The sequence below is a fragment of the Pygocentrus nattereri genome, chromosome 11, assembly GCF_015220715.1.
Source record: "Pygocentrus nattereri isolate fPygNat1 chromosome 11, fPygNat1.pri, whole genome shotgun sequence".
Lineage (NCBI taxonomy): Eukaryota > Metazoa > Chordata > Actinopteri > Characiformes > Serrasalmidae > Pygocentrus > Pygocentrus nattereri.
Window position 1 is genome coordinate 20,698,299 of NC_051221.1, and position 15,337 is coordinate 20,713,635.

The 15,337-nt window shown below is 38.1% G+C and overlaps 1 protein-coding gene across 1 annotated transcript in view; it reads left to right on the forward strand.

Annotated features, from left to right (window-relative positions):
- si:ch211-236l14.4 (SITS-binding protein) overlaps positions 1 to 15,337 on the forward strand; it is a 35,413-nt gene that overhangs the window by 15,167 nt on the left and 4,909 nt on the right. Inside the window, exons 3-8 of the mRNA XM_017717526.2 lie at positions 1,219 to 1,426; positions 2,159 to 2,309; positions 11,755 to 11,949; positions 12,075 to 12,343; positions 13,272 to 13,408; positions 14,649 to 14,770. Coding sequence (XP_017573015.1) covers positions 1,219 to 1,426; positions 2,159 to 2,309; positions 11,755 to 11,949; positions 12,075 to 12,343; positions 13,272 to 13,408; positions 14,649 to 14,770 — 1,082 coding nt within the window. The remainder of the gene's footprint in view (positions 1 to 1,218; positions 1,427 to 2,158; positions 2,310 to 11,754; positions 11,950 to 12,074; positions 12,344 to 13,271; positions 13,409 to 14,648; positions 14,771 to 15,337) is intronic.

A 15,337-nucleotide genomic window follows, 5' to 3' on the forward strand; every position in this document is an offset into this window, starting at 1 on the left:
CAGCGATTCATACTATGGGTGTTATGTTGCCTTTATGTAGGACATACCAAGTTCTCTAGTGTTAACAGCCAGTGACTGGCTAAGTCAACCCACTTTACTGTTGGAATGATGCATAGCTATAAAACCATAATGTTATTGAAGTTAGTCCCAATAGAGTGGATTATTCTATTATCCGATAACTTACATCTATGATCTTATTTCTGCTTAATAGTCTTGAATTCTTTGAACAAATTATCATTACAGATATCATATGCTGTCATGAGTTGTGATGACAGATATTGTACAGTACTATAACAGTTCTATGTTATTGGTAAATGTTTGATGTCATGACACCTCATATGCTTATTTTTGCTAAGTGTGCTGTAGTTAGCTCTCATAACAATCAACATATGTTGCTCCAATTAACACTAATCCTAACATAACACTATTACAGTACTGAACATAACTGTTATGATAATTCATGACAGCATATGACATCTGGCACGTCATCTTTATGGTGTTGATATGCCAGTAATATGTGGCAGGGAAGATGGGTCCAGGTAAAGTGTTGCCCTAATTTGTTTGTCTCTTTAAGCTTCACCATAGAGGCATTTAGCCAGTAATGACATGTGTCTTGTCATAATTTGTTACTCCTGAGATGTGTTCAGATTTGCTCCCTAATACAGGAATAGTGCACAAGTGTCAGTCATTTTGTAGTGTTGTTGGAATTCTCAGTGATTTGTCTCATGGCTGTTCTCCAGTCAGTTCACTATATAGCAAATGCTGTATAGTAGTGAATGAGTTAATGCGTAAACCATTCTGAACACAGTGCAGGTGTAGCCCGCTTATCATTTATTAGTGGTTTTGTTACTTGATTTAATCAATCAACCCATGTTATAACTGCCTACTATATGTATACATACTTATTTCCATCAGAGTGGACCTACGTGCAAAAGATTTCTTACATCCATACACACTGTTGTACTTATGCCTGTGCAGACAGTTGAGAGCTGATTCTAGATCAGCAACCATACTTTTCAATATACTTTTCAATGTACAAAACTGAGATACCAAGTATCAAAAAGTTTGAAATAATCTGAAATCTATTTCTTTCAGGATCAATTACAGTTATTGGTAGAAATCCAGTGCCACACATTACTTTAAATATAACATTGGGTGCATGATCAAGATTAAAGAGCTGTATATTTATAAGCTGTTTGTGATTTTGCTCTCTTGAAGGTGTGGCAGTGCTGGTAGCCCCACACATCCCGCTGTATGTCGGGGTGCAAAGCAGGCAGCAGTTCTGTCTTCAGACGGCCCCCGGTATGGAGCGCATGCCCCTCCAGTACACCGTCTGCGTCGGACAGAACATCAAAACTGTCCATCAAGAGGCAGTACAACAGCTCTCTGTGCCCTTTCGAGAACTGCCCAACATGAATGTCTTACGGTACGGAATAGTCAGAATTAAGCAATATGGTAAAATTCTGTTATATTTACATCTATCTATACATCTTTAAAAATACACTCCTACAAATGTACAGCTTTAGGAAAAAATATTTAACTGGTGTAGAACCTTTACATTATGTGGACGTTCTTAGACTTTAAAAAGATTGTTCTCACTCATACACCTCATTTACTTTAAAGAACCAAAAGTAGTCAATTTATGGCATCACTCCCAAAAGTCACTTTTTTTGGCACCTTTATTTAAGAGTGTAGATTCAAAATCCAGTCATATGCAAAAGTTTGTGCACCCCTGGTCAAATGACGTTTTTGTTGATTTTCTAAGTGAAAATAAGTTCCCATCCTCTACAACACATTTCTGAACATTTTAATGCACATTTTGTTGCATTTATTTGTGTGTTAAAATACTGCGCCAACGTTTTATATTTTATGCTTTTTTCATATGTTAAACTCAGCAAATAAATATAAATTGTGCTCTGAAATTTGCTGAAAATGCCTTAGTTAAGTTTGTTCCCTGTAGAAGATGTGGTCAAATACTTATTTCGACCAGAGGTGTTCAAACTTTTGCATTTGAATGTATTTATTACTTTTGGTACTGATAAGCATTTATTGATAATACATGGTTATGTTAAAAGACAAATACATAAATAAAATCATAATAAAGTTTGTTTCTTGTGACCTTTATTTAATAATGCTTCCTTTGGTTTTCATTGTCAAGGTTGCCTTTCTGGAAGCTTCCAGCAAATGTGGACTCAGGCGTGAAGGTTGAGAGGGAGCTGAGAACCTTCTCTAACCGGCTGAAGAGGCACCACCTAGGGGAGGGGGTCATCGGCCTTGACGAACATTCCACGTCTCTCCTCTCCAACATGGTGGGTCTCTCTCTCCTTTCTTTGTGGTTCCTCTCTCGCCCTCACTCATTCTGCCAGCAGGACTCCAAGAACTAGAAGTCAGGTTTCCTGTAAACCACTTTCAAAAAGACAAAAATCTGATCTTTATTATTTTTTCAGGAAAAACTTCAGAGTGGAAGGTAGGTTGAATAAAACTTAACACCAAATAAAAACAAAGCAAACAGTGTAAACCAGCAATCAGATGGACATATCTGTGTCCATGGTACTGTGAGTGCTGTGCAGTGTTAGCAGTATGTTCCCTCAGGCTCTGACCTTCAGTCCAGGGCCTGGGCAGCTCTGTTCTCTGAGCTGATTAATCTCTGTCCGTCAGCGGCCTCAAGCCTTGCACCTGTTTTAGCAGTGGGCCCACTGGCCTTCAACTGCTGCCTCTCTGCCACGGCCACTTATGTGCTCGAGAGAAGTAGCTAGGCCTGAATAATGGTGCTGCAACTTCCGCCTCTGTGGTCCTGAGCCAACTAGCAACAAAGCAAAAAAGGAGGGACAGACTTATTTACACTACCCAGCTACCCAGTGGGGAACCCTTTGGGTCACATATCCTTCAGAGGAGGCCAAATAATTACTGGGAACTGAAAAACACTTGTATGTTATTTTCATTTTTATTCAGCCTTCATGCTTATATTTCTAGTCTGCTGGTATGATAGAAACTTCACTGTTGAGTTCTTGTTGGAATCAAAAGGGTTAAAATCTCAAAACAGAAAATTATCCAATTCGTTTTTTTGTTTTGTTTAGTTTTTGTATCTCTGTAAATACAATCAAGCGACTTCTCACATTGGTTAGGGAGAAGTCCTTACATGTTAGATTTACTACAAATATAATTAGAAATTAACAGTGGAATCATAATCCACCAATTACGCTTTGGACTCTAGAGTTACAGACCAATTCACTTTGTAACAAGGTTTCAGTCAGATGTTAGAAATGGAGAACAACTCTATAGCAGGGCTCTTAAATGAGTCACTGTAAAAGTGCTACATCCAAGATTGTAGTGTGTGTTGCAAGCTTCAACTACAAGCTTTAAATGTCCATGTTTAGTCTACATGTTCATCTGGCCCAGCATTAGTGCTACCATACTATTAGAAACCCCATAAAGGTAGCAGAAATTATGTGTGTTGTAGAGGTTTAAATACATTTTAGAACACACAAACACACACACACACACACACACACACACACACACACACACACACACACACACACACACACATATATATATATATATATATATATATATATATATATATATATATATATAATTTTTTAATTTTATTATTATTATTTTTAAAGCTCAGTGTCCTCATTCAAATTACGTGTATTTTGTTTTCTAAGTGAAAATAGCTAAATTAAATATAGCATATTTTTGTTAATTTTAGGGTGATATTTCTATTTATTTTTTAACACACATACACACACACACACACACACACACACACACACACACACACACACACACACACACATACACACATACACATTATCTAAGCTGCTTATCCTTTTGGGTTGTGTATGGTGCTGGAGCCTATTACAGAGGTTTGATTTTAACATATTGGGGGAAAAAAGTAAAAAAGAAAATATAAATGTGCCCTAACTTATGCACAGGCCTTGTTTATGTTTTATTTTTTTCCCCTAAATATGTGAAATTCAGCAAATAAACAGTAATTGTGTTCTCTGTAGAGGATGTGTTAACTTAGTTTCGCTTAGAAAATCAACGAAGATTTGCATAAGACTTACATATATTCTCTTCCATATGTACTGGATGCATTAGATGTTGCCTGCTTTATTTAATAGGATTCAGAAGAGTTAATACGTTTTTACACCTGGTACATAAATCTTAGTTTGGCCTGTTACAAATGTTAAGCCTGCATTTGGTCAGGCTGCCAGGTTTGCATGAGAAAAGCTAAATGTGCAGAGGAAGTCTCAACATTCCGTGTGATCTGTTTTGAAGTTTGTGAACTGAACTTAATCAATGCCACAGACTGGGGCCTGGCGAGAGCCATTCTGCTTTGATAGCAAGAGGGAATAGTCCAGGACTTGGGATCCTAGTGTGGTGGTGTATCTGACATTAAAAGCCAGCTGTCCTGTTAACCTCGTCTTGGCTGAGGAATGGTCCGATGCTAGTCAGTGGCTCTAAGACTTGAAAGGTTTTATTTTTCTAAGCGGATCTGCAGCAGCCGAGGAGAGGTCAGAGAGGTGCAGGGCCCGCTCCCCTGAGATACAGAGACACTTCTCAGGTTCACCGAAATGTCAGCAGGGAGGGAAATGGTTTCCACTGAGTTTGCTTTGCTGAGGAGAGCCGCTGCTATTCATATAGTATAATTCTGCTGCTGTGTGGCTGGTGTGAGAGATGAGCCTTTTTCAACAATGATAACAATCATAAGTTTACATATCATCACTGATGCAACAATCTTATATTCTTGACTTCAATGTATGCTTGCTTAATTTTTCTTACAGTGTACGTGTTTTCAAATGGTGTAGTTCCAAGGTTTAAATATGACACTGTCAGTAAGAAGTTTATAATGCAGACTCATCTTAAGACTTTGTGGCTTTCATAAATGGGAAGCTCTATTCAAATTGTAAGAGAGAGAAGACAATTATGAAATGTATTCTCTATTTTCACTTACTGTACTGTGCAAAAGTCGAAGACCACCCTTTATTTATTTAATTTTCAGTTAAAATGGAAGTGAAAAAGCAGAACACACATATTTAACACAAATTTATCCTGCAGTTTAGTGTGTCCACTCTGCCTTCATCACAGCTTCCATTCTTTTCAGGAGACCTGCATTTAGTTTGTCAAAGAAATCTGCAGGGATATTTTTCCACACCTTCAAAGTTCAGTCTTAGAAGTTGGTTGCATTTTCAGCTCCTCACAATCCAAGTAATCCCAAACGCATTCAGTCGTGTTGAGGTCTGGACTCTGAGGTGGCCAGGATGTTATTCTGAGCCCACCAGCAGCTTCACTTTTTTAGTTACTCAGATTTTTCTTGTATTATTTTTTTTCTTATGCAAATAGATATGTATCTCCTTAAAAATGATTAAAAAGTAAAAATATCTCCTGAAAAAGTAATAATGGCTGAATGGCTGTTTTGACTGGAAATGTAATAAATGAATTATGCACAGTACTGTGTATGATTATGCACAAATCAGACAGATTAATCTTCTCTTATAATTGAATATTTTCTGTGACCAAACAGACAACTGACCCAATTGCTCAGCCAGATTTAATCACATGTTGCCTGAGTGAAAACAGGGCAGCTGTGAATAAAGGCTGGCTCCAAAAGGAATGCTAAGGCAACACGCCAAGACCAACTTCTTCAGGTAAATTTGATATTACAGTAATGCCGTAAGCTGCTCATATACCACAGAGAGGAGTCAGGAGTTCACTGGCTGTTATTTCAAAAACATTGCCTGTCACTTCACTGATGTTACTTTTCTTTTCACACTGCTGAACTCCTCCCAAAAGATTAGAGGTGGTAAATGGGAGGAGAACTGAGGAGAAAAGAGCTGAGAACCTGCTCTCTCCCAGGAAGAGAATGTTCTCTGTCTCTGACATGCTTATCTGGGGACTGGTAGACCTCTATTTACAATAATTAGACTCATAGACTGAATTGAGGTTCATTTGAAAGCCATCTGAGTTTTCTCCTGGATTTTTTCTTACTTTGGTTAATTAAATGCAGTCATTGGGAGTTCACATTCAGAGTTCAAATTACTTTAAAATGTGACTCAGTTCTTTCTTTTCCTATTTTGGGAGATTGAATTGGGATTGGGAGTTGACTCAATCACACTAACCCATCTGTGCTTTTTAAAGAGTAGAAACGTGTCCTGGATGTCTTATCACAGAGGAAAGCCTTTCACTTCGTGATAGTTTCATGAAATTTTGAGAAAATGTCAGTGTTCATGCAATGTTCTATTTTTTTCCCTTGTAGTTTCCATATTAGCTTAAAATAACAGTCATAAGCAGAACCAACAGCTTGACTTGGATTGAATCTGGTTATAAACATGCTTGCCAGTGTTTTCTGTTTATTGCCCAGATCCTTCATTTACACAGCACACCACAGATCATGTCGAGCAGAATGATTGATCTAAGCTTACGCCATTCTTTTTATTTTCATAGACACTGAGCTGCAGCTCTAGATTGAGTCATGGTAAATCCATTAATAGGCCCGGAAATCTTTTTTTTCCCAATGATGCTCAAAGACAACATTTTCCATACTGTTAAAGCAATCAGCAAAGTAAGATTTCCAAGGTGTTAAGTCCGACTTTTGCCGTTCATCACTAGTGCCTGGCTGTTTTCTAGTGCAGCAATAGTAACATATTGTTATACATGATGGCACCTAAAAGACAAAAAGCACTGTTCCTGAGGTGTACTCAGCTGTTAAGTGTTCATTTTCAAACCTGAGTGAGAATGCAGTTGTGCAGACAGCTGTCATCAGGGAAGGAAGATGTGGTATTAGGTGCCTGATCGTTCTGTAGTATGGAAGTACTATAGCCACGGACACAGACATTAGCATCTGTTTATTTCTATAGGACTTATTCAGTGGCACATGCACTCCCAGAAGTACAGTACTGTGCAAAAGTCAGAGACCACCCTTCATTTGTTTAATCTCTAGTCAAAATGGCCATTAAGAATAGGTTATTCATTTTTAGGAGGAAAATAGGTGAAAAAAATGGATTTTCCAAATATTTAAAAAGGTACAGAGAAAACTGAGCTCCTAATAATCACAACCTGGTAGCCCACCACAACTGTTCCCATCATACTAACAGTACTGAAAGCTTTCAATTTTAGAGAGAAGAGAAAATCAAGCTCCACTCTTGCTTCAGATCTGAAAAAATACACAGGTGTTTCTGTCCATCCTGCCACTGTGAGAAGACAAATCAACACTATGAGTCTGAATGGATGTGTAGCTGTCAAGAAGCTGTTACTGAAAAAAGGAAATAGACAAAAAAGAAAAAATTGCCACCTTGAAACTGGACACCTGAGATGAAGAGTAAGGTTTAATTTTGGAGGTGTGGAAAAATATTCCTTCAGATTTATTTAAAAAACTCAAAGCAAGTCTCCTCAAAAAATAATCTGTAATAAGAGCAAAGGGTGGACACATTAAATACTGGGAAAATGTTGCTGAGGTTTCTTTTAAATATTTTTGTCTACTTATTATCATGACGCTGAAAAAATGAAATAACTTTTAAAGATTTTTACATTTTAAAAATGATGGGTGACCTCTGACTCTTTCACAGTACAGTATGTGTCCCAGAGCTTGCCTTCTTGTTCTATGTGGAATTTCTTGTGGCATCAAAAGTTGAGCCAGTGACAAGTCATAAATTTTACGGGAGTGACCACGCTAGAAACGCAGAGTGACTGATGCAATTCAGTGGTCATGACAACAGCTTAGTTGTGTTCCCTTATGCTCATGTATGAGCAATGATGTAAAACCCAAGAGAAAAGGAAACAAATAAAGTTCCTTTCTGATGTTCTAAATGCTCTCAAAACAAATGATGACTGGAAAAAAATTAGTACAACAAAACAAGGACAAAGAGACTGAAATGTTCGGAAAGAAAAAATATTTTGTTGAAAGCAAAGGTCATTTTGAATTAAAGTCTTTGGAGAAACATGCTTTTTGGCACCAAATAGGTTTCCTAACATTCCTCCCTGCCCCCCTTCTTGTGTGCTGAGGTGGTCAACTGTTTGGCCAGTATACTTCAGAAAGAAGTATTAGGCTAAAGGCAGAACATGTGAGCTAACTTTGTCCCTACATAACATACTTGTATGGTGTTATGCTACTGTTACTCATTGTGTACTGTCTAATCCTAGCTACTTTATTACTGGCCTTTGACCCCCTAAGCCCAGATGCAGTCCAGGCTTTGAACTGTAATCCACAGAGTGAGATAAGGCTGTAATGCTAACCATAGTGTCACAAGTCACCATAACACTAACATTAGACTTCACGCTTCAGTCTTAACCTTTAGCCAGATTTAGCTAAGACCGTGAAAATATAACCCCGGCTTCCAGCGTCTCTGCTGCACTGACTCTCCATGCAAAGAAGGTGTGGCATGTGCCCGCCCCCTGGGCCCTGATGATGACTGCTGAGAGAGCCGGCAAGAAGGCGGGGCCCGAACACACAGTGGCGATGCACCTCAGTGAGGATGCTGGGGAGAGAGCCGCGAGGGTGGAGGAGGTGGAACACAAAGCCCGTGCTCCCCCGACATGCGGGAGTGACGGCGGGAGGAGGAGGATGACGCTGGTGCCGGCTACTAGAAGCACCAGAGGGAAGAGTGAGTCCCGAGCTCCGCCGCCCTGGCCCCGCCCCCTGTTATACAGCAAGGCCGCTACGTTTGACCCAGGCAGCCGAGCTGCCAGCTGGGGGTGATAACGTGTAGGTGGAGCGGCGAGCTCTCATTCCCTCTTGGCTCTGGTTCTCACGCTGCCCTTAATGAGGGGGCGCTCCATGCATTGGTGTCTCTCACATTTGGCACCAGCGTCCTCGTCCTCCTCCTCCCGCCGGCATTCGGGCTTTGCATTCTGCCCCCTCCACACATGCAGCTCTCTCCCCGGTGTCCTCACCGAGGTGCATTGCCGCCGAGTGCTTGGGGGGCGGGCGCGTCCCACGCAAGGCCTTACACAAAATATCAACTCTTTTTAACCCATTGAAGTAATTTATTGCTGGCAGCAACAAAAGCAGAGTGTAATTTGATATCAGTATTTTCTTACTTGTAGCTCACTGAAACAAGCAGAAGAGTTCTGTTAGTTTATTTTACAACCTTTCAATCAAAATGACATTTGTATTCATAAGTAAAAGAGAAGAGACATCTAATAAAGTGCTACAACCAAAATACAAGGTAACTCGCTATTTAGCACAATGAGTCATACATAATTATGCTACAGGTGCAGCATCATACAGAGCAATTGCCCTTACCTGACTTTTTACTTCATATAATCACAACACAGTTCAGCCAAAATAAAAATAATAAATTGGCTGATTTCTGAATAATGTACTTTGAACAAAAGTCAGCCAGTTATGACCATGCTTCAGCAATTTTTGCCAAGTTTGATGTTTCTTAATGCTGGAAACAAATTGAAAAAAAGCTGGAAGTGTGGGCTTAAATTTGTTGATACAGAATGTAATTTGGATGTAATTGTTTTTTATTGAGTAGCTTGTGCAATTTGTTACACTATTATTAGGAAATCATACTTAATAGCAATAATTAATAGTAATAATAATTAATAATAGTAAAGGTTAACAATAATAGTGCAATCAGAGCATTTGTGTTACTTGTTTTACTGACATACAGTTGTTTGCAAGTTTGAACACCCTTTGTCAAATTATGTTTTGTTGATTTTCTGAGTCAAAATAAGTTAACACTTAAATATAGCACTCTTTTTCAAATTTTACTGCACTCTTTCTTTTTGTTTGAGTTCAACATTTTGGAAAAAATTAAAATATAAAATGTATCATAACTTTTGCACAACTTACCATAGTATCAACCCCTCAGTATATTAAATTCAGTGAATGAACAGTAACTCTATTCAAATGTGCAGCAGAAGTTAACTTATGTCAAGGATGTGTTAACTTATTTTACCAGCGGTGCCCAAATTTTTCCATATGATTTTAAGTCATTGAATATTTAGTTTTTATCATATTAGCCATGTGAAATAAGTTGTGACACTGTGCAAAATGTAAATAAAAGCAAAATGCAATGATGTGCAAATCATTTAAACCATATATTTCATAGAAAATAGTAACAAATCAAAGATAACAAATCTAATATTGAAACTGAGAAATTTCATTTTTTGTAGAAAAATATATGCCCATTTTGAATTTGATGCCCACAACATGTTCCAAAAAAGTCATGCATGTTTACCACTGTGTTTCATCACCATTTCATTTAACAACACTCTGTGTTTGGGTACTTAGGAGACCAATTGCTGTAGTTTTGAAAGTGAAATGTTTTCCCATTTTTGCTTAACATAGGACTTCAGCTGTTTAACAGTTTGAGGTCTCTTTTGTCATATTTTTCATTTTATAATGTTCCAGATGTTTTCAGTGGTGACTGGTCTGGACTGCCGGCAGGCCAGTTTTGTGCCTGGACTTGGAGCATTGCTGTTGTAATGCATGCAGAATGTGCTTTAACATTGTCTTGCTGAAATAAGCAAGGCCTTCCCTGAAAAAGATGTCATCTGGATGGCAGCACATGTTGCCAAAACATATATATATATATATATTGTTCAGCATTAATTAAAGCATTAATGTTGCCTTCACAGATGTGCACGTCACCCATGCCATGTGCAGTCATGCACACCTATACCCTCACGAATACTGTCTTTTGAACTTTGCACTCATAACAAACTGACTGGTCTTTAGCCCGGAAGACACAGTGGCCATGATGATTCGTCAGACCACAGAATGCTTTTCTACTTCCCCTAAGTCATATTTAACTGAGGTCAGGCTCAGAGAAAGTGGCAGCATTTCTGAATCCTGTTTATATACGGTTTCTTCTTTGCATTTTGGAGTTTTATTTAGCATTTGTGGATGTAGCAAAAAAACTGTTTTCATAGACAGTGGTTTTCAGAAGTGTTTCTGAGCCCATGCAGTGATTTCCATGACAGAATTATACTTGCATTTAATGCAGTGCCGCCTGAAGGCCCAGAGATAATGGCCAGCAAATCCTGGTTTTTGGCCCCTGCATGCAGAGATTTCTCCAGATTTTCTGAATCTTTTATGTGCTTTATATTTTTATGTACTATAGATGATGAAAAGCAAAACCTCTTTGCTATTTTACATTGAGAAACTTTATTCTTGAGTTGTTGCACTATTATATTCACAGAGTGGTGACCCCTCCTCATCTGTACTTCTGAAAGGCTCAGCCTCTCTGGGAGGTTTTTTTAGACCCAGTCATGTTACTGACCAGGTGTTGTTGTTTTTTTTTAGCATTGCACAATGTTATTAGTCTTTTGTTGCCTTGTCCCATCTTTTTTGAAACATATTGTTGACATCAAATTGGGCATACAGTGGGGCAAAAAAGTGCAAGTTCTACTACTTAGAAAGATGAGAGAGGTCTGTAATTTTCATCATAGGTACACTTCAACTATGAGAGACAAAATGAGAAAAAAATCCAGGAAATCACATTGTAGGATTTTTAAAAAGTTTATTTGTAAATTATGGTGGAAAATAAGTATTTGGTCAATAACAAAAGTTCAACTCGGTTCAAATGGGGTTATACTTTCCATGATTCATCTAATTCATTGCTGAATCTGAATAAGCAAAACAAACTACTTTTCCGTGAGTCGTGTGATGTACATTTAATAATACTAATGATAATATTTCATGTTATTTTCCTAGAAAGCAAATAGAAAATCACATGTTGTCTTTCCTTAAATAATTATAATAAGACTGCAGTTTCCATCTTTATTAACTTGCAGGACCATGACTACCTCAATGGCAGGAGAAGAACGTTGAAGAGACAGACCAGGGACCTCCCTTTTGTGAAGCTTCTGAACATTTCCGTAACCCTGTCCCCATATTTAAGTGTGGACACCCAGCAGTTCCAGACCTCCGTGCAGGACGGGACGCAGGATTACTGGCTCAGTCTGCCCTCCGGCCCTCAGGCTCGACTGGTACACGCCTGACTGTCTGCATATCTGTTTTTCATCCACAAACCAATTCAGACATCTGGACACCATTTATCTGCTCTCTCTCTCTCTCTCTCTCTCTCTCTCACTCTCTCTCACTCTCTCTCTAGGTTCCTCTGTTAACTCTGTGGAGAGGAAAGTATTGTGTGAAGTTGAACATCACTAACCCAGAAGCTATCAACTGGTTCTTGGAGAGAGTGGGCAGTCTGCACAGTCGCCTGGGGATGGAGTATGTCATCTTGGAGGGGGGAGAGGGAAACCCCTTTAAGGAGCAGGCCCTGCGGCCCCCTCCTGCCCTGACAGGAGATGAATACGTTGGTCTACTGGCAGACCTTGCTGAGAGGATAGGAGACAATGCCATTGTGAGTGCAGGAACAAGGTACGAGCCAAAGGTTGACCTAACATCTGTTTCCATATGTGATTTGTATGGACTAAAGAAGGATTGGTATGTTTTGAAACTAAAACAATGTTTACATGCTAAATCAAAAAAGTGACTGAAAATTAAATTTTCTGTGATATGGGTCCTTATTATTCAGTAACCAATTTAATCATTCAGTAACTATTTTGAACCTAATATGTAAGTTTTTTTGGTTCTGCGACAGAGGAATTGAAGTGCTGGCCCATATACAAGCCTTTACATTTTAAAGGAGCCATGTCATGAAAAAGTGTATGTAATCCATGCCATACATATATGGAAATTAAGCTGTAAAAGCAACTGGTTTTGGATTGATTGTGTGATGTCATAAAAACCAGCACATCTACATGCATCTGCCTGTTTAACCCAGGCTTTCACACTGTAGTTACAAAGAGAGCTTGAGAGCTATTTGAATGAGACACAACACAGAACAGTAATTCAGAACAGAGATCATTTACATGTATTTACATTAAGACACAGAAACAACAACAGCCTGTTTAAGTAATAAAGAGAGGATGGAAACTGGTGATGTAAGAGCAAATTCCACATGTTTTGGGAACATAAGTGAACTTCAGGAAAGACAAAAGAACAAAATAAAATACAAGAAAAATACAATACATAATAAAATAAAATACAGGATATGATCCTTTTAAAGAGTTTATAAAAACACTAAAAGTTTTATCTACAGGTCATGTTTACTTCTGTGAAGCCTAAATGCCTCTCTGTTGGTAAACATTCACCATGAACAACTAATTTAACTTCATTGTTACCTTCACTCCATCTACCATGAGACTCCTCTCATCTTCTCATTTCCAGCATGTTTCTGCTTTTCAGCTAATGTTGTCTTTTTGATACAAGCTCTACAGTCTTTTCTGTTATTCTCTGGGTGCAGGTCCAGCCATAAACCTCTCTTCATCCGTATGAGTGCACTGCAGTCTGACTGGAGCTATGCTGGCCTCAAAGGCATCATTCCATCCCTGCTGCATTACAGCCTGCTGGGCTATAATTTCTTCATTCCTGATGCCGTAGGTAATACAGGAGTTCTGTCCCCCATTTCCCTTAGCTTTCTCTGCACCCCATCATAAGCATATTGTTATTACTTTCTGACTTTTATTTTCTTAAAAATAGAGGTACCAAAAAGGTTCTTTGGTGCAGTGCCATAGTATAACTACTTTCGGTTCGTTAAGGACAGTGGGGAACCTTCAGGTCCTGTTATGCCTATAGAAAACGGCAGATCAGTTTTTGTGAAATACATACCTGTACATTTTTGTTTATTTTTATTGCATATAATCCTGATGCTTGTTTTGTGTAAATTCTGCAAGCATTGTTTTTCATTGATAAGTTTTGGTAGGAAACCAAAAGGTTAAGGTCTTGAAACAGAAAACTGTCCAATCAAGTTTTTTTTTTTCTGTAGTATTCCGGTAGATACAGCTGTCCCATTGGTTAGGCTGAGCTCTCCCATTGGTTAGGCCTTCAGAAGCTGGACTGAAGGCCTAACATATTAGATTAACCACTAACATAATTAGAAATGGGCAGCGAAATCAATCAATCACATTTTGATTTCCAATGGGTGAGAAAAGACATTACTATAGGCCGTCTGGAAATTTTAGATATGTTACTGACTGCGAGTACTACTGGAAGCCTTATGATGTTAGAGCCTCCAATGAGATGATAGACGAAAACAGCAGCAACTCTACACCAGGGCTCTTTAGTGAATGAGTCACTATAAAATGTCTGCAAGGTCAAATACATGGTAATGTCTTTTGCAAGTTTAAATTAAAACATGGAATGTCTTTTCCAAGCTGCCAATGTCTGCATTTAATCTACAACAGCCCAAAAATGTTAATCTGAACTACCGTGAGTTTAACATCACAGAAAATAGCATCATTATAGATGTGTTTTTTATGCAATGTTTTCAATTTGACATTTATAGCTTGAACTAAAGGTCTACCTCTAATATTACTTTTGCCACTGTCTTTCTGTGAATGGTTATAGACAGATTTTTTGGTAACTGAGGTTTGGAACTGTGAAAAACCTTCATATGTTTAATGCCTTTCCACATAATGTACAAGTGCTTTACACATGAAAGGTTTTCCTTAGAAATGTGTATTCAAACCAAGAGCCATTTAGGAACCTTTATTTCTAAAAGTGTAGACTTTACATATTTTATAACATGTTATATAACTCATATTATATGACTTCATAACTTGCAAGAATCTGGATATGAATGTGACCTGTGATCTGTGTATCATGCAACTTTGGCCTATAGGAGGTTCTCTCTCCAGTGATCTAGTAACAGATGATGAGCTCTTCATTCGTTGGCTGAGTATCATGGCCTTTCTGCCAGTTCTCAGTTTCCAGACACCTCCTTGGGCATCTGAAGATGATAAGGTGAGTAAGTGTCACTCATGCTGCTGATCTTATTCCACTACTTCCAGCTCAGGTTTAATGTTACTAGTACTTGAATAACACCATATGACATGTAGTCTTAAGAAAAAATTTATTCTAACATAGTTTTAATCCACCATTTTTCTCATAAATAGGACTGTGGCTATCAGTTTTATTGACAATCAAGTAATTATCACAAACTGAATTTAAAGGTTTGTGCCACCTAAACCAAGGGATAGAAATTGAAGGTCACAGAGCTTCTGCTGTCTGTACTATATATTTATATTCAGACCTGCAGATGTCATGTTTATCATTTAAATGGCAAACTGTTGATTAATTGAGAACAAAGTTTAATCCATTTCTTTAGGTTAGGTTATAGATTTTAATCTATTGATTGTGACAGTAAACAACTGACAACCAACAACTTAAAGAAGACAATCAGGATAAAGCATGCAAAAATATCAATTGTAACTATGTGAAATGCTTTTTTTATAATCTACATGTTGACAGTTTTTTTTTTGTCCTTATCCTCAAAAAAGTTCAGAAAGTATGTAGAGCAGCAGAAGATGT